The 27,797-nt window shown below is 35.0% G+C and overlaps 1 protein-coding gene across 2 annotated transcripts in view; it reads right to left on the reverse strand.

Annotated features, from left to right (window-relative positions):
• LOC131802389 (uncharacterized) overlaps window positions 1-27,535 on the reverse strand; it is a 147,031-nt gene extending 119,496 nt beyond the window's left edge. For both annotated transcript variants that reach the window (XM_059122583.1, XM_059122582.1), the window contains exon 1: window positions 25,243-27,535. In XM_059122583.1, the coding sequence (XP_058978566.1) occupies window positions 25,243-26,765 (1,523 nt within the window). In that variant the 5' untranslated portion in view covers window positions 26,766-27,535. The remainder of the gene's footprint in view (window positions 1-25,242) is intronic.
• Between the last annotated feature and the right edge of the window lie 262 nt (window positions 27,536-27,797).

The following is a 27,797-nucleotide window of genomic DNA, read 5'->3' on the forward strand; positions in this document are numbered from 1 at the left end:
TTGATATCTAAAAATAATTTGACATCTTAATTTTTGTAATTTAAATAAATACAAAAAAACAATGGAATTTGAATGTTTCAGACTTGAAGTGCCGTGGACGTGTAGGTGACATGCCGAGTAATGGGGATTTAACCTCACCATTGAAATGAAGTGAAGTGATGGTCAGAATATTTATTAATTTTAATACCTTCACTAAGGCTATTATACAGATGACGAGCGAATCAAGTGGTTGTGGCGAATGATAATTGGAAGTAGTCTACAATTATAAAGCGGCTCACAAGTCATTTAAATGGGGTGTTTTTTTTTTTTTCTCGGCTCTACGAAAATCTTGTAAAACAAATAAAATTTAATTATTTTTAAAATGGTTTCTCACAATTTTTTTGGTAGAGGTTTGGCTTTTGCTTTGAAATTCCAAATTATTTTAAAGAGCTCCATTACATTGTTTGAACTTTACATCACTTTAATGATGGCCCTTCAGATAAACTCCGTGTCTTTGTTTTATTTACTCATAATTATTATTAAAAAAATATTTGTTTAATAATTGTCCATTTTATGTTTTTTTTTGGTATTTTTGCCTCAAGATAGAAACAATTTTGGGAATTTTTTGTTGTGAGTATTTAATTTAGTGTTACTCTAAAAATTAATAATCGGTGTGAAATCAACAGCAGCCACAAACAAAACACCTTCAAATGGACAACGCTTTAAAGTTTTTCAATGATAAAACGTTTCTATTTTTTTTGTGTCTTGTTTGTTCGGATGTTTCTTAATATGAGATTGAGATGGCTTTCAAACAAGCCAAAAACAAAAAAAAAAGCTGTGTAAGAGATTATTCAAATAAATGTCAAAACAATTTGAAAAAAAAAAAAACTTAAGGTTAATCAAATTTATTTATTTTTTTTTCATATCTAAATCTTTATGTTGCGGAAGAGATCTTCCGTTTTATTTTAGAGAATTATATTTTTTAATTTAAATTAAAAGGCCATTACCCAGGGGTAGTATTTAGAGCTGTTACTTAGAATATATAGCCAAAAGAATGAAGTTGCCTGTGTATTCTGATTATCTTAAAAGAAGGTGTGGAAGAGAGTTCTACTTGGCCTTAGGCAATTGAAGTGCATCAACGTTTCTTTATCTCAGTAGCCATGAGCAAGGCATTAGAAGATTTACGAGGTGTGAATTCAAGGACTAACTTTTAAAAGTATTTTTTGAAAAATGATAGCACGACCATAAATACCTTAAGTGTGTATTTTGGATTTTAAATTCATTTGAATTGTATTTTTTTAATCTTATCTCAATTTTTTTTTCGGAACATTATAGCTGCAGCTCCCATTAAGGTTAGCATTATTACGCCTCGTCTTTGGTGATCCTATGGTAATTTCTTTGTAGGGTATATTAAATAATTTATATGCAGCTGCAATTATTATGAACAAAAGACTTAAGACACAAACGTGAACTGAAACTCGGCGCAGTGAAAGTCTCTCTTTTCGAATAACTATAATTGTGCTAAACAAAAGACTTAGGACACAAACGTTAAAATACTACAACACTGTAAAAATCTCTCTTTTTGGAAAGAGCACAATTCACAGAGATGCTCCATGTAAGATCCTCTCAGGGAGTGTTTCCACTTTGCTCAGTGTAATTTACGAAGAACGTCAGTTATTGCCTTAATATAGTTCAGAGTTTATTAAGACACGATTTTTGTTTATAATAAACAAAAGACTTAAGACACAAACATGAAATTAAACACTGCTCAGTAACACACTCTCTCTCTCTCTATCATTTATGAGCCCTGGGATAGAGACAAACAAAATACTTTAGACTTCAGGGAAAATTTTTATTTTAAGAAGTCTCAGAGACTACGTCCGCTTATATTCAGAACTCGGGTTTCCTGGTTAAATTTGTTGGGGACACGGCTTTGCTTCCCCGATAAACCAAAGACTAAAAACAAAAAAAAAAACTTTATTTTGAAGAGTTGTGCTTGAGTCAAAAACAAAAGACTTAAGACACAAACGTGAGAGTCTCTCATTTCGAAGGACAGCTATGAGGAATACTGCTAAGAGGTAACTTACTTATAGAACAGAGCTGAGCAAAATCAGACAAAGAAATTATTTAAAAAAAAAAAAAAAAAATACAAATTGAATTTTTCATTTCAAGGTGAGGTGAAGAAACTGCAACCGATTTCAGACTGCTGTCATTTCAAAGCCACTCGTCCGACAGCTGTTAAAATTATTCCAGTGACAGCTCATTATATTGTTTACAAGCGTTCAAAGGCATTTTGGAGAGAATTCTCCAGAAAAAAAGTTATTCATGATGGAATTCAAGAGTGAAAGTGTGATTTCTTCATATTTGGCTTGAAAACCACAAGTGGCTATCGTTATAGCACTCCAGCATTTAAATTTGAATAAATCTTTAGTGTCTCATACCATCGCTCGTTACCGTCAAGGAAGTGGTACTGGACGGAAGAAAACAGCAACATCAGCAGAAATGGTTCGGAAAGTAAAGAAGCGACTTGATCGAACCCAGCGTCGCAGTGGCCGAAAAATGGCTCAAGAGCTGAACATATCGCAATATTCCATTCCGCAAATATTGAAAAATGAGCTCGGGGTAAAGCCATTGAAATTCTAAATTCCAAATAGCGCAAGAACTTACACCGCAACAGAAATAGAAAATAGACTCAAAAGAGCTAAAGAGTTGCTTCGCTTGGCCGAAAGTGGTGAACTGCCAAATTTGGTTTTCTCCGATGAGAAAACATTCGTTGTCCAGCAGTTTGTAAACAAACAAAATTATCGTGTTGACTTGCCAAAGAGGTCAGCTGAAAATGAGGTTCCTCGCCTCATTTTCAGCGCACAATGGCCACCAAAATGTCCGGATACCAATTCGAAGGACTATTATGTCCGGAGTATTTTTGAAAGCAAGGTTGGCACTAAACAATACCAAAGTGTCGATCACCTCAAGCAGGCGCATCGCCGGTAATGGGCCAAAATACCTCAGACCAACATTCGGGCAGCGTGTGACGGTTTCATTGGCCGTTTGAAGGCCATAATTGGTGCCACGGCCTGGATCTTCAAAAAATTCCCAAATTTTTATAGTCTTCTTCGAAATGAAAAAAAAAATTCACACTTTTATAAACTTCTTGAAAAACTTAGTATTTTGCCCGAAGATCCCCAGCCTCTACGCCGAAATGAAACTGTTCTATCCAAAAAAAAAAAATATTATGAGGAAAATTGAAAAGATTGTGAAAGTTGAGGTAAAGATTGGAGGCACGTGTATAGACAAGTAAAAAAGCAGCTGAGTTCGACCAAAGACTTGGTTCTGCATAAGTAATTTTTTGTTCTCGATTGTAGGACCCATTAGGAAATTTAAATCCCAAATTTTAAACAATTCCGGTGAATAATGTCACTAATATCATCAAAATACCGAATATAGGGAGATACCGTAATATACGATATTGTGGACTTATATAGACAATTCTCGTTCAGGGGGTAAAGTACTTAGAAAGAACTTCTTGTGTAGAATTTCAGACAATTCCATTGAAAAATGTTGCTAAAATCATGAAAATACCGAGTATCGGGTGGTACCGTCATATGGGGGCTATACAATATCGGGGACCGATATAGCCCATCTTCGAACTTGACCTGCCTGCAGACAAAAGACTGATCTGTGCAAAATTTTAGCTTCCTATCATAATTCGTTTTGACTTTAGCGTGGTTTCGAGGGAGATTACGTCACCCATTTGGAAAGAGGTTCCTTTCCTAATGTCTCTCAGGGGTTTTCCCCCCAAAATAACCTTCCCGAGATATAAAGAAATACTCTCCTTCGAAATGGACAACTTTCGTTGAATTAAGGTTTTTCACGTTTGTGCCTTAAGTCTTTTGTTTCCCCAACACCCCTAGATCCACTTATAAATTATTTATTGCCTCCAAATTTGGCGCAACGTTTTTCAAACATTTATTTATTTGAATACTCTCTGTTGTCAAATTAAACTTGACCGATATTTGAAAATATTCCAATAACATAAATCGTTTTTTCTGTTTTTGATAAGAAATAAGTCTCTAAAGGTCATTCCGCCTAAAAAAAATTGCCACAACAATTATTTGTTGTGGGTTTAAAATTGCCCAATTACTAGTGGCTTTTATGCGGAGCCTTTGTTTTTTAAATGAAAAGAGATTTGTTCGAATTTCAAAAAGACACACACGCAAAATATATGAATGTTGTTTGGGAACACCTTTGCTAATCAATTTTTGTTGGTGTTTTTTGAGTCCAAAAACTCAAAAAAAAAAAAAAAAAGATTTGATGTTTGGTCTTCATATGTCATGTACAAAGAGATTATAATCTCTCAAGGTTAGAGCTTCCCCTCAAATAAAATATAATTCACAATTTGCCATAAATTGCAAGAGAATTTTTGCCAAGAATCATTTTTTTTTCCAAATTTTGTCCCATCATTCCAAATGATTAAGAAGATAAACGAGATTGTCATGTCACCCAATTCCAAGACTTGAATCCGCAAATTGCTCATTGTTTTCCAATACGTAATTGGTATTCATAATGCAAGCCATGCAAGAAGCAATAAAAAATCCAATTTTATTGTAGCTCTCATTTTTTGCATTTCAAAGCACTTTGCTTTTGCATTAAATTGTGGGAGTCCGTTTGGTTAATAGAATTTTAAACAATTGTTTATTCTATGAGAATTTCGTTATGGAATTTTTATTTTATTTTTTTTTTTTTTTTGGTTTCAAACACTTCACAGCTATCATCATTAAAGAAAAACCAACAAAACGTGCCAAAAAACCAAGGGGGTAAACAAAACAAATCTAACCGGAACATATCATGAGGTTAATTTATTTTTATTGCTTTTTATTTTCAAATTTTATTTGTTTAATTTATTAATTTGAAATGTTTACCAAATTTGCTTTGAAAAAGTGAATGTGAAGTCTCGAAAATGTATGCCAATTATGGTTATAGATTTAATTTTGCTGTGAGATTGGTATTGGGGATGGGGTTAAATCTAAACGAGCAACATCAGAACATGGTTTTTAAATAAAAGGAAATTATATCTTTGCATGTTTTTACAACAGTGTCTCATTTTGAAAAACACTTCAAATATATCAATTATTTCAAAATGACCTTGCACTAAAATTTTGTGGGTTTTTTTTTCCGTACACGATCACACCTACCCTCACTTCTGGGCTCTTCCTCCTTTTCAACCCTCTTCCACCTTTTCCGCCTTTTCCGCCTTTTCCGCCTCTTTCCACCCCTTCCCGCCTCTTCAACAGCCCACAGCAACATCAAGAGAGTAGAATTTCACTCTGAAGAGTAGACTCTCTTTCCGAGCAAACCTGCTCCTGAAGGTATTACAATATTATTGGTTTGAAGAAAATAAGATGCTGATTTTGGATTTGGCGAGAGTTATTGTTATTGCAAATTTTTAACTTTTGTGGGGAGAAACAAGAAGTAGTTGGCCATCTCAGAACTCGATCTAAGTATGGTGAAAATATTACAATGTGCCAAGTTTGTACTAACTTAAATATCCCTCAGCTGTCCAGACAGTCGCACGTGGCTCGGATAGACTTACAATGTCCTAAAATGGAATTCGTCCAAAAATACCTACGGTCCTAAATCATTACTTCGATTAGGCTCATTTTGAGCTTATCAAATTGGATATATATATTTATAAGTGCACCTAAAGTATATTTGGCGAACCCCAATTTGTATACTCTCCACCATAGTACAAAGGGTATATAAAGTCTGTCATTCCACTTATAACTCGAAATATTGTAAAATACATTTAAGACCCCGTAAAGCCTATGTTGATTTGGCGATGGCCGTTCGTCTGTGAAAATCGCTCTTTGGAATAACTCCGGATCGAATTGAAGTAGGTTGACGAAATTTTAGTCAGATGTGTTTTAGGTCTGCAGGACTTTTGGTATTGGTTTAAGTCATAATTTAGACGCGGACCTTTTGTCTATAAAAACCCCAAATTTGAGGCTTAGGTTGTAATTGAATAATATTTTATCTAGCTTGATAATGTGTTGGACCTTTAAAAGTATTCTTTACAAAATCCACGTTGTATGGTTTGTGGGTTCTTGAAAAATATTCTTTAAAAAATCAATGTTGATGCGTTCGATAGTCTTGACCAGATTTTCTCTGAAAAGAAAAACGTTTGATGATCTGTTGGTCTTTTTTAAAAAAAATCCTCATTGAAAGATCGGATGGTCCCCGAAAAAATATTCTTTAAAAAATCCATACTTGTGCGAGTCTCTAAAAATATATATCCTTTTTAAAATATGTTTCAGGTCTGCTAGTAGCTTGGTCTTTGAACAAATTTCTCCCTTACCTCACGTAGCTACCTTTTATTACTTTTGACTTGTTTTTCTCAAATATGCTATGAAATATTCGTCTTCTTATTCTTCTTTGGAAAGCCTTTCACTTTGTTGCACAAATAACATCACATCACACCACTCACACACCGACACAATAATACAACTGCAACTCCTGGTTAAACAAATTATATTTTCATGTTCATCTCACACATTTCCCTCGCTACAAATTGTAAATATATTGTTGTTGTGATTGTTGTTGTTGTTGTTATTGCACTGCCAATAGATGTTAGCACCCCATTTGATTTCTTTGCTTGGCATTTGCTATTAACAAGGTCAAATTGGGCATAGACAGCCGAGCGTTTGGCATGCCTTCTTGCCACTCGGAAATGGTTGCATGTCAGTTGGGAACATAGAATTTTTAATCTCTGCCAGATTGGCATTAGAAGTTGTGAAAACCAAACAACAGCAACAAAAAGGTAAAAAAATGAAGAACATTTCTTTGGCACCATCATAAATATTGTTAACACTCTTTCATGACTGCCAATAGCTGGCCGATCGGATGGCTGGCTGGCTGGCTGTCTTCGCCGTCATTACTGTTTGTGCAACATTAGCTGATGATGCATTTTTATTGATAAGCGTCAGGCAATGTCTGAACGTTTATAGTCTCGTTGCTGTTGTTGGTTTTTATTTGCCAGCTAACAAATATTGTCTAATTAATAATGATTGGCGATACGATGATGGTCCGCTTGTTGTTGTTGGGTTGCTGGTTGTTTTGGTGATGATGTCGATGACATGAATGACTCCAAGATTTGTTTTGGTGCCTTTCATTCCTCAAAGAAGATGGAATTCCTTTAACAAAAATTCGTTAGGAAATTCTTAATTCCAAGAATGGATGGAAAAACGTTAAATAGAGCAAAGATGGATATCGGAAAATTTTCTAATAATTGGATGTTGGTTTTGTGCTTCGCCAGGGAAAAAATCCATTATTTGAAATAATTACCTTTTCAAAACAATCAAAAACCAGGCAAAATTATAATGGCCCGCAAATTAACCTTTTTCGAAAAAGTCATGCTAACCATATTATGTTGCATTATATTGAAATTATGCTCTAATTTGTTTTATAATGGCATTGCATAACAAAGAAGTATTCATTTTGTGATGTGTTTATTATTTTCATAATTTGCTTGTCAAACACACACACAAAATATGGTGGCCAGTTGTAAATTGTGTCTATTTCGAAAATAGTGCTTGTGTCTTAAGTCTTTTGTTTAGCTTTGAATGCAACCACTATGCACTTTATTAGCTTTGATAATTTGTTGGTTTGGAATATTAAAATTATAAATAAATGAAATCATTTTATATGGAAGGGTGTTTTTGAAAAAGCGCTTGTGTCTTAAATATTTTGTTTTGCTTAACATGCATCCACTATGCACTTCATTATGTTTTATAAAATTAAATCATTTTAGATATTTTGCAATGCGATATCATGGTTTATGTAGGCTACCAAAAATGTGCCTTGGGTTTTGAATTTTGGTTATTGGGACAAGGTCGAAACCTTGGATATTTAAATGGGAATCAAATGAGTTTTTTTTTTTTTTAAATATGAGAGATTGTACATCGAGAGCGCTTTTCTCAATGAAATATGTTTTTTTTTCTGCGGGGATCTCATAAATATTTCAATATCTAGAATATGTAGCAGTAGTTTGGTACGTAATTGTAGTCTATATTTTTCAAGTCCCACCAGGATTAGTAATATATATTTAAAATTGATACTACCACTAATATTACAAATTCCATTTAAATCGAGCACACTTCATCTTCTTGACGAGTTTGTGTCGAAACCCCATTAGTTTTATATTTTTGCTTCCGATGAAAATCGATAAAAATCCTAAAATATGGACCAAAGCTATATAACAAAGACAAGAGCTATTAGAGATGCCACATGCCATGGATAGAGATTATTTTTTTTTTTGTTCAGAGACTCGTAATGAAATTTTATGTGGAACATATCATTTTTTTTTTCACAGCAATATCCAATAAAGAACATCCAAATTGAATAGGTCTAACCTCCAATACAGCAGTCTGTGTGAGAAGGAAGGAGAGAGAGAGAGAGAGAGATAAAACAATTGAACACATTTTTTGCAACTTTCCTGGTCAATGATGGGAAAGACTCCGAGCATTCGACTCATGATCTCAGTGTGCATTTAGACATTTGTAATCTATAACTTCGCAAAATGGCTCTGAAATTCGATTCTATTCGACACTTTATTTTTCTCTACCAAGATCTATCTCCTTTCATATCTATGAATTTTTGTTTCTCCTTCCTTTTTCTTTCTCTATGAAGTTTTCCTCATAGTTCTCTCTCTCTCTCTCTCTTTCACAGACAATTACTGACTTTCACTGAGTCATAGATTATTTTACATTTGTCTTCCTTCTTTTTAAAAGCTGAATTAAAAAATAGAGTTTTTACTCATATATTTTAACAAAAACTGTCATCCTTCGATGTTTAGAGTTATTCTTCGATTTTTAGGGAGTTGATTTAAATTTCGTGTTTGCGTCTTAAGTCTTTTGTTTGTGATTGTTGCAGACCCTTATAATTTATCGATTTTTTTTTTGTTTATCGAATGACACTCTTCCCACACTTCAGAACCTTTATTAAATCGGTATTTTCTTTGAAGTCTTCTTAACAGCTCTCCACCGAAATGAGATACTTTCCCTGAGTTGTCGTTTTATTAATTTTGTGCCTTAAGTCTTCTGTTTGTTTCAATATTTGAAGTTCGTAATGGGCACTTCAACCTTTGTCGGAAAATTTCGTATGCAAGTCTATGTCTTCGGATAGCCCACATGTAAGTATTTCCATTTAAGAGGTGTTTTCGACGGATTTTTTTTAATTTTTCAAGTTTCCTGCCAATAGTGGAGGGTACAAAAAAAGTTCGGCCCTTGCGAACTTTGCTGCTTTTTTAATTTGTTTTGTTTTGGTTTGTTTTTTTTGTTTTGTTTTTTTTTTTTTTTAAACTTTTAAAGATGTGAATTCACCTTGGCTTTATTCTTCTGTTTTGATTTCTCAATTTTTAAATTATCAATGCACTGAAAACAAGTGAATTAAACTAAGAACTTCAACCAAAATCTTATGGCAAAACTCTTTCCCCACAACCTCTTCCTTCAGAGTCACCAGGGCTATGGTTTTAGAGGTCAATATTTTTCTTTTCTTTTATATATAAATATATATATATTTTTTTTGTACATGCTCTAATTTCACTTTTAGGTGCAAATTATACACCTCATCTTTGTTATGAATTTTTGAGTTGAACACACGTTTAGCGCGCACAGCCAAACAGAAATGAAGAAGAAAAAATATCCAAATTATACCAGAAATATTTAACGTTAATTTGTTAAACACGTTTTTTTGTGTTTTTCTGTTTTAATTTCCTATTCATCTTCTGGCAACAAAATTGTTTTCACCTGCCTCCGTTCGTTCGTGCGTTCGGTGACTTAGTTTGCATCTCTCTCTGTGTGTTCTAGCGAGAAATAGAAGTGGCAACAAAAAACATTTTTTTGTTTTTTTGATATCTTCGAAATCAAGCTCCGAAAATGATGAGTGTATTTAAGAATTATAAATTTAGAAATGATTTTATCTGATATTAGCATTTCAAGTTTTTGTTTTTTCGTTGTGTTCTTCTGTATCTCTCACTCTCCTGATTTACATTTTAAATGAAAGTTTGTCTCTTTCATTATTTTATCGCCTTTGCATTTTGTATAATTATGTGTAAACACATGGGGAAAGAATTCCGGTTAAGAATTATAATTTAGAAATTTAATTAGATATTTAAATTGCCAATGAAAGTTGCAGGAGAAAATAAATATTTTTTTTTTTTTTTTTTTTTGAAAGGGCAATATTTTGAATTAAAACTATTTTTTGTAGGCTTTTCAAAGGGAGTTATATCTAAAAGCAGGATTGGATTAATGTTCTGTGAAAAAAATTTAATGAAAGATATTTTCTTAAAAATATTCTATTTTATATTTCTGTATTCGAAAGGGAAGTATTTGTATTTGAAAAAATTGGTGGACTGAAGAGATGTGAAATATTTTAGAGAGGAAAAAAATAAAAAATAGGGTCTGTTCTTTATACAAAAGTGAATTTTAAAGAAAAAACCCATTCCTTGCATTACTTTAAATTTAATTTTTTCTTTTTTTATAATTTGCAACAACAAGATAATTTTTTATTTATTTATTATTTTTTTTTATTTTTAATTTTTTTTTTATTTTTTTTTTTTTAATTTCTTTTTATACCCTCTACCATAGTATAGAGGGTATATTAAGTTTGTCATTCTCTTTGTAACACCTCGAAATATACATTTAAGATCCCACAAAGTATATATATATATATATATATATATATATATATATATATATATATATATATATATATATATATATATATATATATATATATATATATATATATATATATATATATATATATATGTATATATATATATATATATATATATATATATATATATATATATATATATATACATATATATATATATATATATATATTCCTGATCAGCATAGAATTCTATGGCGATTTAGCGACGTCCGTCAGTCTGTTGGTCTGGCCGTCTGTGGAAATCACTCTAGCTTCCGAACGAATTGAAGTAAATTGATAAAATTTTACTCAAATGTATATTATGTCTGCAGGACTTTTGGTATTGAAAATGGGTCATGTAGGTCCACGTTTTGGTATAGCCCCCATATAACGGTACCTCCCCATATTTGGTATTTTGTCGATTTTAACGACATTATTCACCGCAATTGTTTCAAATTTGGCGTTTAAAGTTACATACTACAGCCTATGACAGAAAATTTTCTGTGCAGATCCACGTCTTCGTATAGCCTCCATATAACGGTACCTCCCGATATTCGGTATTTTGATGATTTTAGCGACATTATTCACCGGAAATGTTTCAAATTTGGTATTTGAAGTTCGTAATGAATGCTACAGCTTGGCACAGAAAATTGTCTCTTCACGTCCACGTCTTCGTATAGCCACCATATAACGGTACCTCCCGATATTCGGTATTTTGATGATTTTAGCGACATTATTTACCGGAATTGTTTCAAATATGGTATTTGAAGTTCGTAATGGATACTACAGCCTATGACAGAAAATTGTCTGTTAAGGTCCACATCTTCGTATAGCCCCCATATAAGAGTACCTCCCGATATTCGGTATTTCGATGATTTTTTTAAGTTCGCATTTGAATATTGAAATGGCTTATGACAAAAGTTGTCCGTGCTGGTCCACGTCGTCGTATAGACCCCAATATAACAGCTATATTTTAACATTCTTTTTAACGGATTTAATTTAATTTTATTTTTATTTATTTTTTTTTTTTTTTTGAAAATTCTTTCCAAATGTCTACCATTCAAAGATCGGCCCGGGTAGTCAAAGGTCAGCCTGGCCGAACTTAGAGCTTTTTTTACTTTTTTTTGGAAATTGCCAATTTCGTTCTAAATGGTAGATGGTATACACGGCCCGGCCGAACTTTCATCTTCTTTTTTTGTTTATTTTGTCGTTATTTTTTTTTTTTTTTGCTTAAAAAATTATTCATAGAATTTTTTGTTTTTTTTTTCGAGTTCACTTTCAAATCATCAGTCAGAAACAGTCCCTTATTCATTTCAAAATTTTCCTCTTTTTAAAGACTTCTCATTTTCTCAGAATACCGTAAAATGTGTTTGAATCCCAATCCCTAACATAATTGGTTTCGGAGTACATCTTAATTTCCCACATTCTTCTCGCCAATTAGTGGTAGTAGTAGTAGTCCGTCTCCAACCGCCTATGGTATTTTCTATTATTTCTAAAGCCCCCAAACGATTTCAACATAATTTCCCATTGATGATTAATAGCCATGTTAACAGGTTGGCGTGTTCAGCCAACCAAAATCGAAAATCGAAAAAATGCTAAAATTTATTTATTTGTGACTGACTGGCTGTTCAGCTTTAAATAAGATTTGCAAATGATTTGAAATTTGAATGGTTATTTTTTTATTTGGATGGCTTTGGCTTAAATAGGCAATTGGCTTTGTTTCCGTTTTTCTTTGTTTGGTTAAAAAAAAGAAAAAAAAAACAACTCACCAATGGCCACTCTTTTTTGTTGTGTCTTGTCTGTGGTGGAGACTGATGAACATTTGACCAAACAAACACTCTGATGAATGAGCCATGTCGTCAGTGACTTCTCCTCTCTGGCCATTTTATGGTGTGTAGGCAGACAGTTGGCCCGTCCGTCAGCCGGGTATCATCTTCAATAAAATTTTCCCAGCAACATTAGTGTCAAAATGAAATTGCAAAAAAAACACAGAAACGGAGCAAAAAATGTGGCTGCTCTTTTGTGACTCTTTCGGTTTTCGTGTGGTGTGTCGCTGTGTGAGTAGGTCTGCTGAAGAGACATCTCACACAAAATAAAGATGCCATGTTGAGTGTCTCTTTTTTTGAATAATGATAAAAATCTTTGGCCCATCAGCCAGCAGAAAAAAACTTTTACTTTTCGTTTCGTGGTTTCACATGTAATTACAGAAAGTAATTTTTTGGTTGAAAACTGAAAAAAATGCAAATGCCCAGAGAGGAGATATATATGAATGTGTGGCTGGCTGGCTGGATGGGCATATTATTAAGAAAATATTTATTTGATTGTATATTTTATTTCTTTCGGTTTGAGATTTGCAATGGAAATAGAAATTTATATGGCAATTTAAAGGTCATGAACTTTTGTGGGGAAGGGAGATTTCGTCAGTCAACAATTTGAGGGATTTTTTTTTTTTTTTTTTGAATTAAGAGTGGTGAAACAATAACCTACCTTGGAGAAAACATTTCAATAATAAGAAGTTAAAAAGTATCAGTCAGTTTTGCTGAGAGATGTTTACCCTTTGAATATGTGCACTTATTAAAATTTATTTGCCCTGCGATTATTCAAACTGTTGACACTCCATTTGGAGAGGGGGGGTTGGTTTGTAGGTGTCTCCAAAGGATTGGCCGAATATTTTCTACTCTTGCAAGACCTGTTTCTAGTAAGTGAATATTTTGTAGTAGACATTTATGCAGAAGAAATGATGAGAGCATTCTATTATCTTATTAAAATGTCTACAGAAGGTATTTTATTTACACTAGTTTTTAGCAGGTCTTATGTCCATAGACAATCTCGGATGGGCATTTTTTTCAATATACATACGGTCCTTTTATTGAAGGCCTATTTGGAAGATCTTTCCAAGGACTACTTAAAGATCTTTTGGAGATCATTTAAAGATATACGAACTATATGTATAGAATCCTTCTGGAAGCCTCCAATAGAAAATAGGATACATGTCATAGATTTTATAAAAAAAAGACTTTTTATCGGTTATCAAAGGCCTACTTCTAGAGAGATAATATTTGGAAATGCCTACAGGAAAATTGGTGTGCACATTCTCTTCTCTAAATGGAAGGTCTACAGAATGGAATCTATCTTCAACAGTTTTAAGGAGATTTTTCGTATATGGATAATCTTGGAAGGATATTTTTTTACGATTCCTTAGATGGGGTTTTTGTAGAAGACCCATTTAGGAGGTCTTTTCAAAATCTCCAGGTACCAATCCGTTGTACAATTGTATCTGGAGTATTTTGGAAAGCAAGGTTGACAATAAAAAATACCAAAGTGTCGATCACCTCAAGCAAGCGCTTCGCCGGGAATGGGCCAAAATACCGCAGAGCAACATTCGGGCGGCGTGTGACTGTTTCATTGGCCGTTTGAAGGCCATAATTCATCCCAAAGGTGACCATTTCGACCACATCTAAACTTATTTTAAAATTTGATACTATTACCCACATTTTTTGCATTCAAAAAATTTAAAAAAAATAAAAATTATGGCGTGGGACCTTGTTGCAGTTTTTTTATCTCGCCCTGTATTTCGTCCATGGACAACCTTTGGAGGGTATTTTTTTTCTATAGGAACCTTAGACAGTATATTTGTATGGAAGTCCCTTAGATATTCTCCATTATTTTACAGCATATTAATAGGGTGCTCCTCTCGTTATTCTCATTCCATAGAGGAGCAATTGAGTATATCCCATTATTAAAAGGTGCTTGGAATGTTATTCATTTTTAAAGACCTCCGAAATGAATTCGATAAATAGAAGATTTTTAAAAGCCTCTACTCATATCAGCCTTCTTTCCAACTAAAGCAACTCCTTTACAGCTTTTCAATATCTTCTGCACCTATTAAGTATTTCTATGATTTTTTTCATTTTTTTTTTTTTAAACAGAAACAGTTTTTTTACGAACTACCTTTTACCGCTTTTTTATACACCTTTTGTTATTTCCATCGATAATTTGTATTCCCTTTCTATTATGTTTAATAATATTTTGCATTTTTATTAAATTACTATTATTTTTTTGGTTTTTTATGAAATTCATCAATCATTTGTGTTCATTTTGGCTTTTTATAAATCACCAAAGAATCATTCTTGTGATTCACACAACACCACAAAACAAAAGACTTAAGACACAAACCTATTATCGTTTATTCAATGCAAATGCGAGTTGGCCACACATAAATCATTTCCTCAATGATTTTCTAAGAATGAATATTAAAAATGAGAACATTTTTGAGGATACAAATAAAAACAAAACAGATCAACCTGATTTGAAATTCTAACTGTCAAGTTGATCTTTACAAATCATTCAATGCTGACTCTGGCAAAAACTAAGTCTCAAAGAAGGGATTTTGTCGATAAACGTTTTTTTTTTACTTTAATTTTCGGGGAGAATTCTTGGTCAATTCGAAGAGAGATAAAGACAGGGGGTCGATCTTCGTTGGGATATGAGATCTATTGCAGCCTATATTTCTCCGAAGTTACCGAGAGTTCTCTCCGAGAATTAAAGTTATAAGAGCCTTTGGTACTCCGAAATAGCCAGTTATCAGATATTCTCAGATAATTTAGTTAGAAAATCTCATTTTTGCTGGTCGAAGGGCATTTCTGGCTACATCGGTTTCTCCCCTCTCTCAGCCACAATATGGAGAATAGCTACAAGCAATCAAAAATCCTGAAAATAATTTTGATTCTTACTATTATTGCTATTTAGGCAATTTTACTGCAATTCAATTAATTTTCCCGCCCTAAATCTGTCCGAGAATTTTATTTGAGAATTCGGGAAGAATTCTTAATCAATTCCGAGAGAGATAAAGATAGGGGGTCGTTCTTCATTTGTGTATGAGTTCTATTGCAGCCTATATCTCTCCGAAGTTACCGAGAGTTCTCTCCGAGAATTAAATGTATAAGAGACTTTAGTACTCCGAAATAGCCAATTATTACATATTCTCAGATAATTTTGTTAGAAAATCTCATTTTTGCTGGTCGAAGGACATTCCTGGCTACATCGGTGTTCTCACCACCCCCAGCCACGATATGGAGAATTGCTACAAGCAATATTGGTTAGGGTGGATCAAAAATCCTGAAAATAGTTTAGTTTTTTACCAATCTGGCCATTTAGACAATTTTACTGCAATTCAATTAATGTTCCCGCCCTGAATCTGTCCGTGAATATTATTTGAATTCTAGTGGGGGAAATCTTAGTCAACTACGAGAGAGATAAAGACAGGGGGTCGGTCTTCGTAAGGATAGGATATCTATTGCAGCCTATATCTCTCCGAAGTTACCGAGAGTTCTATCCGAGAATAAATGTTATAAGAGACTTTAGTACTCCGTAATAGCGAATTATCAGATATTCTCAGATAATTTTGCTATAAAATCTCATTTTTTCTGGTCAAAGGGCATTTCTGCCTGCATCGGTGTCTCACCTCTCTCACTCACAATATGGAGAATTGCTACTAGCAATATTGGTTAGGGTGAATCAAAAATTCTGAAAATAGATTTGTTTCTTACTATTCTGGCCATTTAGGCAATTTTACTGCAATTAAATGTTCCCGCCCTATATCTGCCCGAGAATTTTATTTGAATTCTCGAGGGAGAACTCTTAGTCAACTACGAGAGAGATAAAGAGGGGGGTCGATCTTCGTTGGGATATGATTACCGAGAGTTCTCTCCGAGAATAAATGTTATAAGAGACTTTAGTACTCCGAAATAGCCAATTATCAGATATTCTCAGAGAATTTTGTTAGAAAATCACATTTTTGCTGGTCGAGGGATATTTCTGGTTACATCGGTGTTCTCACCTCTCCTATCCACAATATGGAGAATTGCTACAAGCTATATTGGTTAGGGTGAATTAAAAAATCCTGAAAATAGTTTTGCCATTTAGGCAATTTAATTAATTTTCCCGCCCTAAATCTGCCCTTAAAATAATAAAATCTCTTGAATATGACAAAATTAGTCACCATTCCAATCTCAAACCAAATTTTCAATTCCAATGGAAAAATCTCTGAAATCTGTGCTATATATTGCCGCATTATAAAGCCATAAAAACAAAAGAAGAAAAATTCATGTTTTTAATTACAATTTCCCAAAGAGTGGTTCCCAGCTCATCTCGTGGCATGGCATGGTATGGACACCAAAAAGAACAACAACAAAAACATTCAGTCATTGAGAAAATATATTCATCACATGGCTGAAGAAAGAAGAAAAAATATTTCAAGTTATTGTCATGAAGTGGCTTGTTGGCTGGCTCGATGGCTTGCAAAGAGAAAGTGCAAATAATGTAACCATGCAAGTACCCAGTACCCAACTCCTTACCCCCACTGCCCAGATTCCCCCGAGAAAAAAAGAAACAGAAAGAAAGACCTTTTGCAATGCTCCTAGTTATTCCCTGCTCGACAACAACAATAAACAATCAACTTTAGATGTTTGTTGACGTTGTTATAAACAATAAATATATGGATGTTGGATGGATGGATGTGTTGAAGGCAAGCAATGGAGAAAAAAACAATAACAGCAACAACAACAAACACCAGACAATAACCATAAGGCTACCGACTTGAATCTGAATATGGGCTTATAAATAATTATCTTTTCGTTTTTTTTTGTTGGGCTTTCTTTTGTTATTGTTTCAATGCTGCAGAAGCAAAAAAAAAAACGCCAAAGGGTAACTTTAGAAATAAAAGAAATTTATGAAAAAAGTACAAAAATAATAACAATGATATTTATGGGGGAGCCTAGGGCAAGATAGATAGTGGGGGAAGGGGGGCGATTTTATTAAAGGCAATTTCAATGTTTTCGAGTGTTTTAAAACACTAATAATAGCAAAACGATTTTATTTTAATCGTTAGCTCAGATTTCCTGGAACAAATTAGTAGCTTCAATAAAAATAATATTTGAAAATAGTTCTGGGAATAGCCATCATTCAATCAATCAGAATCAATTGAGAAATTAAATGAAAATCGCTTAAAATCGAAGAGTTTTATTGAAGGCTTCTAAGAAATCCATTTTCGCATCAAAGAGAAGATGGAACTTGAAAAGCATTAAAAATTGAAAAGAATGAAGCAGATATCCAAAATCTAGATATATTAGATTTTAATGAGTTTCTGAAGCCAAAAGACATTCTAAAGGTCTAGTGGGAAGAGAAGGTTTTCTGAGAAGTGAAGGCATTTCGCATGTCTTCTAGATATATGTGAGTGTTATAACCCAATGCACTCACATATCTATAGAAGACATGCAACAATTATTTTGGCTTGTATAACTAGAAGACATGTTACAGATCTTCCAGCATCAAAAGATTTCCAACAGATCTTATACAGGCTAAGACCTCTCACAAGTCTTTTAAAGGCTGAAAGTCTTTCACAAGTTTCCTAGTGCATGACAAACCTTTGCTTATCATCTAGGGCCAATCGACTTTTTACAGATCACAAATGGCTGAAATTCTCTTCATGGCTCTCGTTTGACTGGACTTTTATGGCTGATAGACATTCTAGAAGTCTTCTGTCATCGGAATGCCATATTACTGGGTTATAGGTCTAGAAGGGCCTTTATCTCTAAGACCACTGGGTCTGGGGCGGTAAGACCTTTTATGTGACATTTAAGGTTAAAACAGGTTTTACAGGTCCTCTATACCCAAAGGTTTATCTATTAGTAGAGGAAAGTTGATGGTGAAAATACCTTACGTTTACAAGATTATTCTGTAGATCGTGAAAATTTTTAAAAGGTCTAGAAGATCTCTTAAAAAATTTCTGACAGATGGCTATAAGACCTTTTACAGGTCATAACTTTTTACAGGTCTTTTCTAAGTGAAAGAGATTATCAGAAATGTTTCTATGGCTATAATAGGGGTTTTATAGCTAGAAGTCATTTTACAGGTCTTCTGTGGCTAGAAACATTTTCCACATCCTCTTTTGTTACAACATAATTTCCAGTTCTTCTCTAGACAGACCACCACTTATAGGTCTTCTATGAATGAAAGAATTTTAAAAATCTTCAAAGACAGGAAGATTTCTTAGGAGAATTTCAATGCCAAGATACCTTTCTCAGATCTTCTATAATGAGATGAAGTTATGCATGTCTTATATGGCTAGAAGTACTTTCCATGTCTTTTGTGACCCGAGGACTTCTATGACCTTTGTTAGGTCTTATAGGAACCATTATTTATTTTCTATGGCCATTAGACCTTTTACAGGCCTTTAATGGAGGAGGAGGTTTTAAAGCCCTCATAGATGATTATTTACAGATCTTTCATAAGTTGAAGTTATTTTCCAGGTTCTCTATGATCAAAAGTGTTTCTATGGCTAGAATAGGGATTTTGTGACTAGAAGTCATTTTTCAGGGAGCTTATGGCCAGAAAACATTACCAGATCCTCTTTGGCTAAAACACCATTTCCAGCTCTTCTCTAGACAGAACACCATTTAAAGGTTTTCTATGGATAAAATACCTTTGACAGATCTTCAAAGACTAGAGGACTTCTTAAGAGATTTTCAAGGAAAAAATACGTTTTTCAAGTCTTCTATATTGAGATAAACTTATGCATGTCTTATATGGCTAGAAGTACTTTCCAGGTCTTTTGTGACCCGAAGACCCTTTACAGAGCTTCTATGAACTTTGACTATTAGAACTTTTACAGGCCTTTCATGGAAGAAGAGGTTTTAAAGACCTCCTAGATTGTTATTTACAGGTCTTTCATAAGTTGAAGACATTTTCCAGGTCCTCTATGATCTGAAGTGAAATAGGGAATAGGGGTTTTATGACTAGAGGATCTTTTCACATCTCCTATGGCTAGAAAACTTTTCCAGATCCTATTTCATGGAAACATCATTTCCAGCTCTTCCCTCGACAGAACACCACTTAAATGTTTTCTATGGATAAAATACCTTTAACAGATCTTCAACGACTAGAAGACTTTGTAGAGGACTTCCAAGGTCACAATACCTTTTTAAGGTCTTCCATAAAGACACAAACTTATGGCAAAAAACACTTTCCCAGGTCTTCTTTGACTCGAAGACCCCTTACATGATTTCTATGATTAGAAGACCTTCGTCAAGTCTCTCTGAGAATTAAAGTAGTAAAAGCCTTTAACTCTCCGCAATAGACAAGGGCACATGTCAACGTGCCTAGTTTTCAGAAAATTTTGCTTGAAAATTACATTTTTGTGGTCGAAGGGCATTTCTGGCTACACCATAAGACAGAAGACTTCTTAGGAAGCTTCATAGGTCAAAATACTTTTTTTAAGTTTTCAATAATGAAACGAACCTATACAGGTCTTCAATTGCTGGAAGCGCTCTCACAAGTCTTCTCTGGTTAGAAGGCCATTGTCAGGCCTTATAGGACCCATTTTTCTATGGCTAGAAAATCACTTACAGGTCTGATATGGATAGAAAACCTCTTACGTATCTTTTAATGCTACAAAAACTTTAAGAGACCCAGGACTATAAGGCACTTTTAAAGATCGTTTATAGAAATTCCATGCCTAGAACACCTCCTACAGATCAACTGCAGCCGGAATACCATTCCCTGGTTTTCTATTGCTAGAAGACTCTCAACATGTCTTTAAGGCTAAAAGGCGTTTTACAGGTCTTCGATGAGACCTCTGACACGTTTTCTAAGGTTGGAAGGTATTCTGCAGGTCTTCTAAGAGACAATTTTCAGGTCTTTTAGGAAAAATTGAGTTGGTCAAAATACCTATAACAGCTCTTCTGTGACTAAACGACTCTTCAAAATTCTATTCAATCTTAAGTTAAAACCAACAATTTATTTTAAAAGGTATTTCTCTTCACATTTCTCTAAACCAATAATTCTTGATATTTTCCACGCCACAAGGTCTCCCATTGCTGGAAAACCTCTAATAATAAAAATATTTTTTACAGCTCTCCCCTGGACGGAAAAACTTTTATAGGCCTTCTTTATCTGATAGAAAAGTTAACAAATTTTCTTTCTGAGGTCCTATTTGCAGATCATTTCCCGATAGAAGACATTACAATTTAGCAATCCGTTAGTTAACTAACCCCTCCCTCACATCTCTTCCTTCCGTTAAATTAATTCCTTAGCCAAACAAACTAGATCTCTTGCAATTCTAACCAAAGAGAGAGACATAGAAAAAAATTCCAAATATTTTTGCCATAAAAAGTTTGACAACAAAATCCAAACACAGCAAGCCATTCTTGGACGCCACTTACACACATACATACATACATCCATACACACACACACGCAAAAATTCCAATAATTTTTCTCAAACGGCTAATTAACAACTCTTGGCGAAAACAACTTTTCAAAACAAATAAAAAAAATCGAAAACACAAAATGTTTGAACCCTTTTTTGTCCACAAATGCAGCTACTGTTGTTGGCATACAAGCTGCCTGGCTGACAAACTCACTGGCAGCGGTGCTGCCTTAGTCTCAATTTTCAGAATGAGGCAATGCTTTGGTTCCGTCTCTCTAAAATAGACAACTTTAATTAAAAGCAATTTCCACATATTGCCAACCAAGCAACCAACCAAAAAAAAAAAAAAAATAGCAACGAAATCGAATCAAATCTCCTGGCATCTAAATCCGTACAAAATTGAAACTGGGTGGTGTTTGGAGCCAAGAAGAAAAAAGTTCGTGCTGAAACAAATCAGCTTAAAATTGCCTATTAACAAGCGAACAACAAAAAATAGTAAATCTACTTATAGACAAAAACACACACACAAATGTAAAATCATTTTACGTTTACATATATTGGGTGATCCAACATAAAACATATTCTAACAGGTTGCGGAAATTCGTCTCACACACACACACACACACACTAATACACCTTTAAATTGCGGTTTGTTTTCAATTTTCCACTTATTGGGAATATTGGAAGTTTTCTGCAATTTTTACTGCAACTTGAATATTTTTTTTCGATTAGAAATTAATTTTCTGTCTGCTTTGAAAATAGTTTGATCTGCAAGGGAAATACTTTTAATACAGAGAACTGGAGAAACTCAAACAACCAAAAAATTAGCCACAAATTATATTTAATTAATATAAGTTGCTATGCATTGCCACTAACTATCAATAATTACAATACGAGGGAGGTGTAATAATTTTAGGAAAATTAAAAAGATTTTCAAACCAAAACGTTCTCAAGCAGGAGAGAACATTTTTCCAAGGTATTGACAGCCAGGGGTAGCGCTAATACGGATAGCGCTATTACAAAAAATTGTGTTGAACTTATATCAGCGCCATCTAGGTTCAAATAACAGAATACATATTATCAATCATAGCACACTGTTTAACAATACTGTCTAGATTTTCAGAAAATAAGTTGGGCGCCAGTCGCAACTATCTCGTCACACTTCCTTTCGGCCATAGAAGTGTTTTGGCACCAGTCGTAAGTAGTATTCGGAGTCAAAGTTTGGCAGGGAGTTACTTAAGGCGGAGGACTTTAAGACAATTAAATACGATTTAATAGATGAAAGTCAGATATAAATTGGTTGGACAATGTTGTTCGGTCAGCATGTGCGTAATTCAGAAAAATTAAAATATCTATAGCACAACATTTCACGTCATATAAATTTAAAATTGGGCGGGACAAAGAAAAAAATATAGTTTTTTTTTTTAAATCAGGTAGCATGAAGCATGCTTCCATCGGGTCCAGTCTGAAAAATTGCAGTGTTGTTGTTAGGCGCCAGTCGAGACAATCTCGTCACACTTAAATTCGGCCAAATACATTTTTGCGCACCAGTCGTAAGTAGTATTCGGAGTCCAAGTTTGGTAGGAAGTTACCCAAGACGGGGGAGGTATTCGAAAATGTTTAACCTCTAAATGTGACGCCCTTTACACTTATTACAGCTACATAATGTTTACTTAAATACAATTTAGTGGAAAAAATCCAGATAAATAATAGACGTCTTAACTAAAATTGGCCTAGCAATTAAAAAAAAATAGGACTTTAAATCAGTCAAAGATTGGGCGCCACGTGTATAAAAATTTTCCCATAAATAATCCAAGTCCCTTTGACTCAAATACGGAAATCCTCAAGGTAGCATGAAGCATGCTTCCATCTGGGAAAGTTTGAAACATTGCAATGTCAAATAAATGCTTGGGCGCCACCCATATGGGGGAATTACGAAATAAAAACCCAAGTCGTTTAGAATAAAACAAGAAATTCCTAAAAAGGCAAAATTCAGATAAAAATGCAGGTAAACCCAAATATCTACATCAAAACATCCCTCGACCCATATCAACATATAGCGGTACATATCTTAACAAAAACTGGTGGTAGCCAAAAAAACGATATGCATACCTTAAATAATACGTGGTTGAGCGCCACTTGCATTGATAAGACAAAAACTGGAAATGTATTTTTTTTGATGAAGTCTATCACACAATGCTTGGGCGCCACTCATATGGGAGAACTCCTCAAAAGACAAAATTCAGGTATTTATAAGCGCAAATATCTATATCAAAACATCAATCGACCGATATCAATATATAGTAGCTCGAATTTTAACAAAAACTGGTCGTAGCTAAAAAACAACATTAATACATTAAACAAGTAATGGTTGGGCGCCACTTGTATTGATAAGACAAAAAGTGGCAATGTACATTTTTTCTCGCCACTTTTATGAAGAGTTCCGAAATAAAAACCCGATTCCTTTTGATTGAAATCCTTAAGGCAGCATTGAAGATTGTTGGAAAGTTTAGAGCGCCAAATAAATGCTTGGGCGCCAGTCGTCTAAAAAATTACGGGAAAGACATTCAAATCGCTCAAATGGAAACATGTAATTTCTCAAAAGACAAAAAGCAGCTATGTATAGTACACATAAATATAAAAATCTATATCGCAAAATATCACGCCATTAAAGACTCGAACAAAAACTGGTATTTGCCAAAACAAAAAGTGATACCGAAAATCAGATAATATTTGGGCGCCACTTAAATGAAAAATTCATTCTCTTAAATTGTAAATGGAAAATTCCGAAGGTATCAGTCAATAATTGGTTGCCACTTTAATTCAGAAATAAATCTACAAGTCCCGTAGATTGTCATTGGGAAATCCTCAATATTGCGTTGGGCGCCACTGGTATTGGGAATTTCTTAGCAAGAATCATAAAATCCTCAAGGTGACATAATATTCTACTTTTCGTTGGCTTCTCATATTCCGCACCCTGGTAGTGCCCTGACTTATGCGGATAACTAAAGGGTCATGGAATCCAAGAAGTCCGTTTTTTTCTAAAAGCAAAATGGTATTAAACAAAACTGACGATGGCCCAAAAAATTTTGAAATTAGTCAATGTTTTGGCGCAACTTGTGTGAAAAAGTCTGGAATAAAAACCCAAATCGCTTGGATTAAAGTACGGAAATCATACAGGTACCATCTGACGAAACATGGAAGTTCAAACAATATGCTTGGGCGCCCCTCATATGGGGAATTGCGAAAAACTACTCAAGTCGCTTAGAGTGAGTTATAAAATTCCTCAAGGTGATCTTTCACACTTTTTTCCCTGAACTTACTTATGAGTATTATTGAGCGATCAAGGCACCCAATAAGTCCAGAAACGTTTTTTCTCAGGACAAACTCGAAAAAAAAAAATAGATCTGTGACAATTTAAGTGAACTTCAGGATAGAGTGAAAAATTTAGGTCTCTGTAATCGAAGCCTAGCCCGGGGTACCAAATACTCCCTTTTTTGTTCTTAGTTTTTTTTAAATTTTTACACCGATTTAAAGCCACATGGATATGCTCGACCCTCGTTACCTCAAAACCAGAAACTGAACTTTTCTTTCTCCAAGTCTCCTTAGGGGTAATAGTTCAATTAATTAAGCCGCTTAAGAAAAACACACACATATACACCTTATAATTAAACGATAAATCTTTCCATTTTTAGAGTCTTACATTGAAATAGAGAAATCTTCCTGGTAGCATCTTGCCATGTTTGAAGCGTTGGAGTGTCAAGTAGATGCTTGGGCGCCACTCAAATTGGAAACTATGGAATAAACATCCAAGTCGCTTAGATTGCAACTTGGAACTCCTCTAGATGGTCTTTTACATATTCCACATACTCATGTCGTCCTTGCAAATTATTGAACGATCATGGAACCCAAGAAGTCCTGAAATGGTTTTTGTGAAGACAAATTCGGAAAAAGGTTAAAGTTTTGTAGAACCTAACATAGGTTCTTATTTTCAAATGAATTATGAAAACATTGAACACAGAAAGAAGAAGCTAAGCAATCTAGGGTTCCGCAAGTGAATCCTAGCCCCAGGTACAAATAATGTTCGGTATGGGCTTTTAATCCCTTTTATCTTTTTAATTTTTAAATCGATGCTCGACCCTCGTTATTTGAAATACCTTAACTTATATTTTCTTTATCCAAGTTTCCATAGGTGTAATAGCTCAATTAGTTAAACAGCTTAAGAAAAACACAAACACACGCACACACATCTACACTCCATAATCAAACGATAAACGTTTCATTTTTTCGGAGTCTGCGTTATATCTCTTCACCTCTCTCTCTTTTGGTACGTTTCTCTAACTTACCTTCTTGTTTGCCTTGGTATCGACTGGGTCCAACAAACTGGTGCCTTATGCGTTTGTAGATTACGCGATGACTTATATGTCAAATCGCCACACTCCGATTGCCATACTTGTAGATTACCCTCGGCTGGATAAAATGTGTAGAGACTGTTCGTGGATGAGGCAATAACCGGTGATCCACCGGCTGCTGCCACCAATGCAGCAGCGGCATCACCAACATTCGTTGAATTGAGAACGGTTGTGGCAGGCGGTAAAGCTGATACGGCACTGGAGGCCAGCGTAGCACTGGATATGGGCTGGACGAGCAGTGCCTGACTTGTGGCTCCGGGTGGTAGTGTGGTGACCATAGGATTCTGGGCAGCCGTGCCGGGGAATTTGTAGTGTTGCATACGACTGGGCGTAGAGGCGTGATTCGCCGTTGCCCCGGCCGGGGATTCATGTTTGAGTATGAGGGCATTCGAGGGATCATAGCCATGACGTTGACGCGAAATGGCATCCACTGAATGGGAGCGTATGGCTGCACCGGAACGATGCATTAGTAGGAGATTGTTGCGATTAGAGGAGTTGGAGGCGGAGCCAGAGTTGCCCGATGTTTTCAGTATTGAGGGCGACATGGCCCGGGTCTTGGCTCGACGAAAACCACTGCTATTGGAATTCGCGGTGTAGCGATGATTTTGTACCGCTGCCGAAGCCACCACAGGTTGACGTTGCTTTTGATACTGCAAACGTTGCACGCTTTGGGGAGAACCCATGGCCGTGTTGGAAGAGGCAGAGGACACAGGAGAGATGCCATTGCCCGGACATGATAGTGTTGTCTGTAGAGCTGGTCCATACCTGTTTTCGGTTGAACCCCTCCTTTGCTCTTTGAAATATTTTTCCAGTAGCTGCTGCTGTTGTTGAATGGATGACGAGCCTACCACCATGGGACGCCTGGTGAGTTGGGGAACACCCATGGCTCCGGCAATTACACGATTTTTGGATAAATCCATAGACTTGGCTGTGGCCAAAACATGACCTGTAGACGATGCTGCGATGGGAGCTGTGGCCGGAGAAGAGGTGACGGCCGTCGCCACTGACGACGACAACGAAGATGAGATGGACGATGATGATGTCGTCGTGGTAGCTGACAAATCAGCATTGGCTGACAGGCCGCCAGTGGCAGCTGATGACAATTGTGCCAATGTAGAACCACCGACATTTTGATGTAATTGATTGTGTTGTTGGCTATGGTATTGTTGTTGGTGTTTGTTATTTGCATTTGCTATTGTTGTTGTTGTTGGCTTGCCAATATTGCCATTGTTGTTGCTACTGTGTTGATGATGATGATGACTGCTGCTGCTGGCTGGGCCATTGTTTGCCGTTCCACTTGTTGGATGCTCTGAATCCGTTGAAACCCTATCCGGATCACTTTCAAAACCTTCGTCGAGCGATCGTGTTGGGCTCAAGATGGGTTTCGAATGTTGCTGTTCCAGTTTCGTTGTTGTGCTGTGCATGGACGTCATTATTACATCTTTTTTATGTGACATATTTGCTAAAAGAAATCAACAACAACAACAATGTGTGATGAGGTGTTGGGTGGAGTGGTGCGGTGTGGGGTGTCACTTAACACTTGACAACTCAACGAATGGGGGGCACTTTTGTATTCTTACAGAAGATCGAATTACTTGAGCAGTATTTTCTGATTCTTCTTTTTTTTTTTTTGTTGCTGTCACCGTTTGCAATTTACACTTGAGCGAATCTTTTTGTAAGCGAGTCGCTTGGTCAAACGGACAAACACAACACCGAACAAAATAATACGTCTTAGCCTCTGGCTTATACAACTTTTGCAAATCCGTAAAACCGGCAGATATTCAATTTCGTTAAAGTGATTTTCTTTTGCAATTCTCTTTTTTTATTCTTCACAGTTTGCGATTTTCAAAATTATATTTATTTTATATTTTAATTTTAAATTTTCAATTTTTTTTTAATTTTTTTATTTTTTCCCAAAACTTGTCACTTTTTCTAAATTCTCTTTTTTTAGGTTTGATTTTTCATTTTGTTGTTGTTGTTGTCATAACTTTCATTTATTGCTCTATATTTTTTTTCTCCAAAATTCTCTTCAAAACTTCATTTCACTATTTTTTCAAAATTTTATTTCTAACGTATCCGCTGTTAGATATTCAATCACTCATTATTTCGTCTTCTTTTCTTTTCGGCCGTTACGTTTTCTCTGTTTTGTGTTTTGCGTTTGGGGAGCTTGTCTTGTCTTGTTCTCCGCTAACTGTGTCTTGTGCGCACGAAAGTCGTTTTCATACTAAACATGCATCGGAACGTATGGTTGGTACGTTCGGTGGTGGTTCAGTGGTTCGCTGGTGCTCTGTATATTTTTTGCTCTTACTGTTGTTGCTGCTGCTGTTGTTGCTTCTTCATCATCATCGGTTTTTTAGCGTTTTTTTTTTGTGTGTTTTGTGGGCTTGCGGTTCATCTAACAGCAGCCAACAACTGGCACTTGCTTCATGCAGCCAGTGTTGGCATGGGAGAATTGAAAATAGTACCTCGTGAAAATGAAACAAATTTTT

The sequence above is a fragment of the Musca domestica genome, unplaced genomic scaffold (genome assembly GCF_030504385.1).
Source record: "Musca domestica strain aabys unplaced genomic scaffold, Musca_domestica.polishedcontigs.V.1.1 201, whole genome shotgun sequence".
Lineage (NCBI taxonomy): Eukaryota > Metazoa > Arthropoda > Insecta > Diptera > Muscidae > Musca > Musca domestica.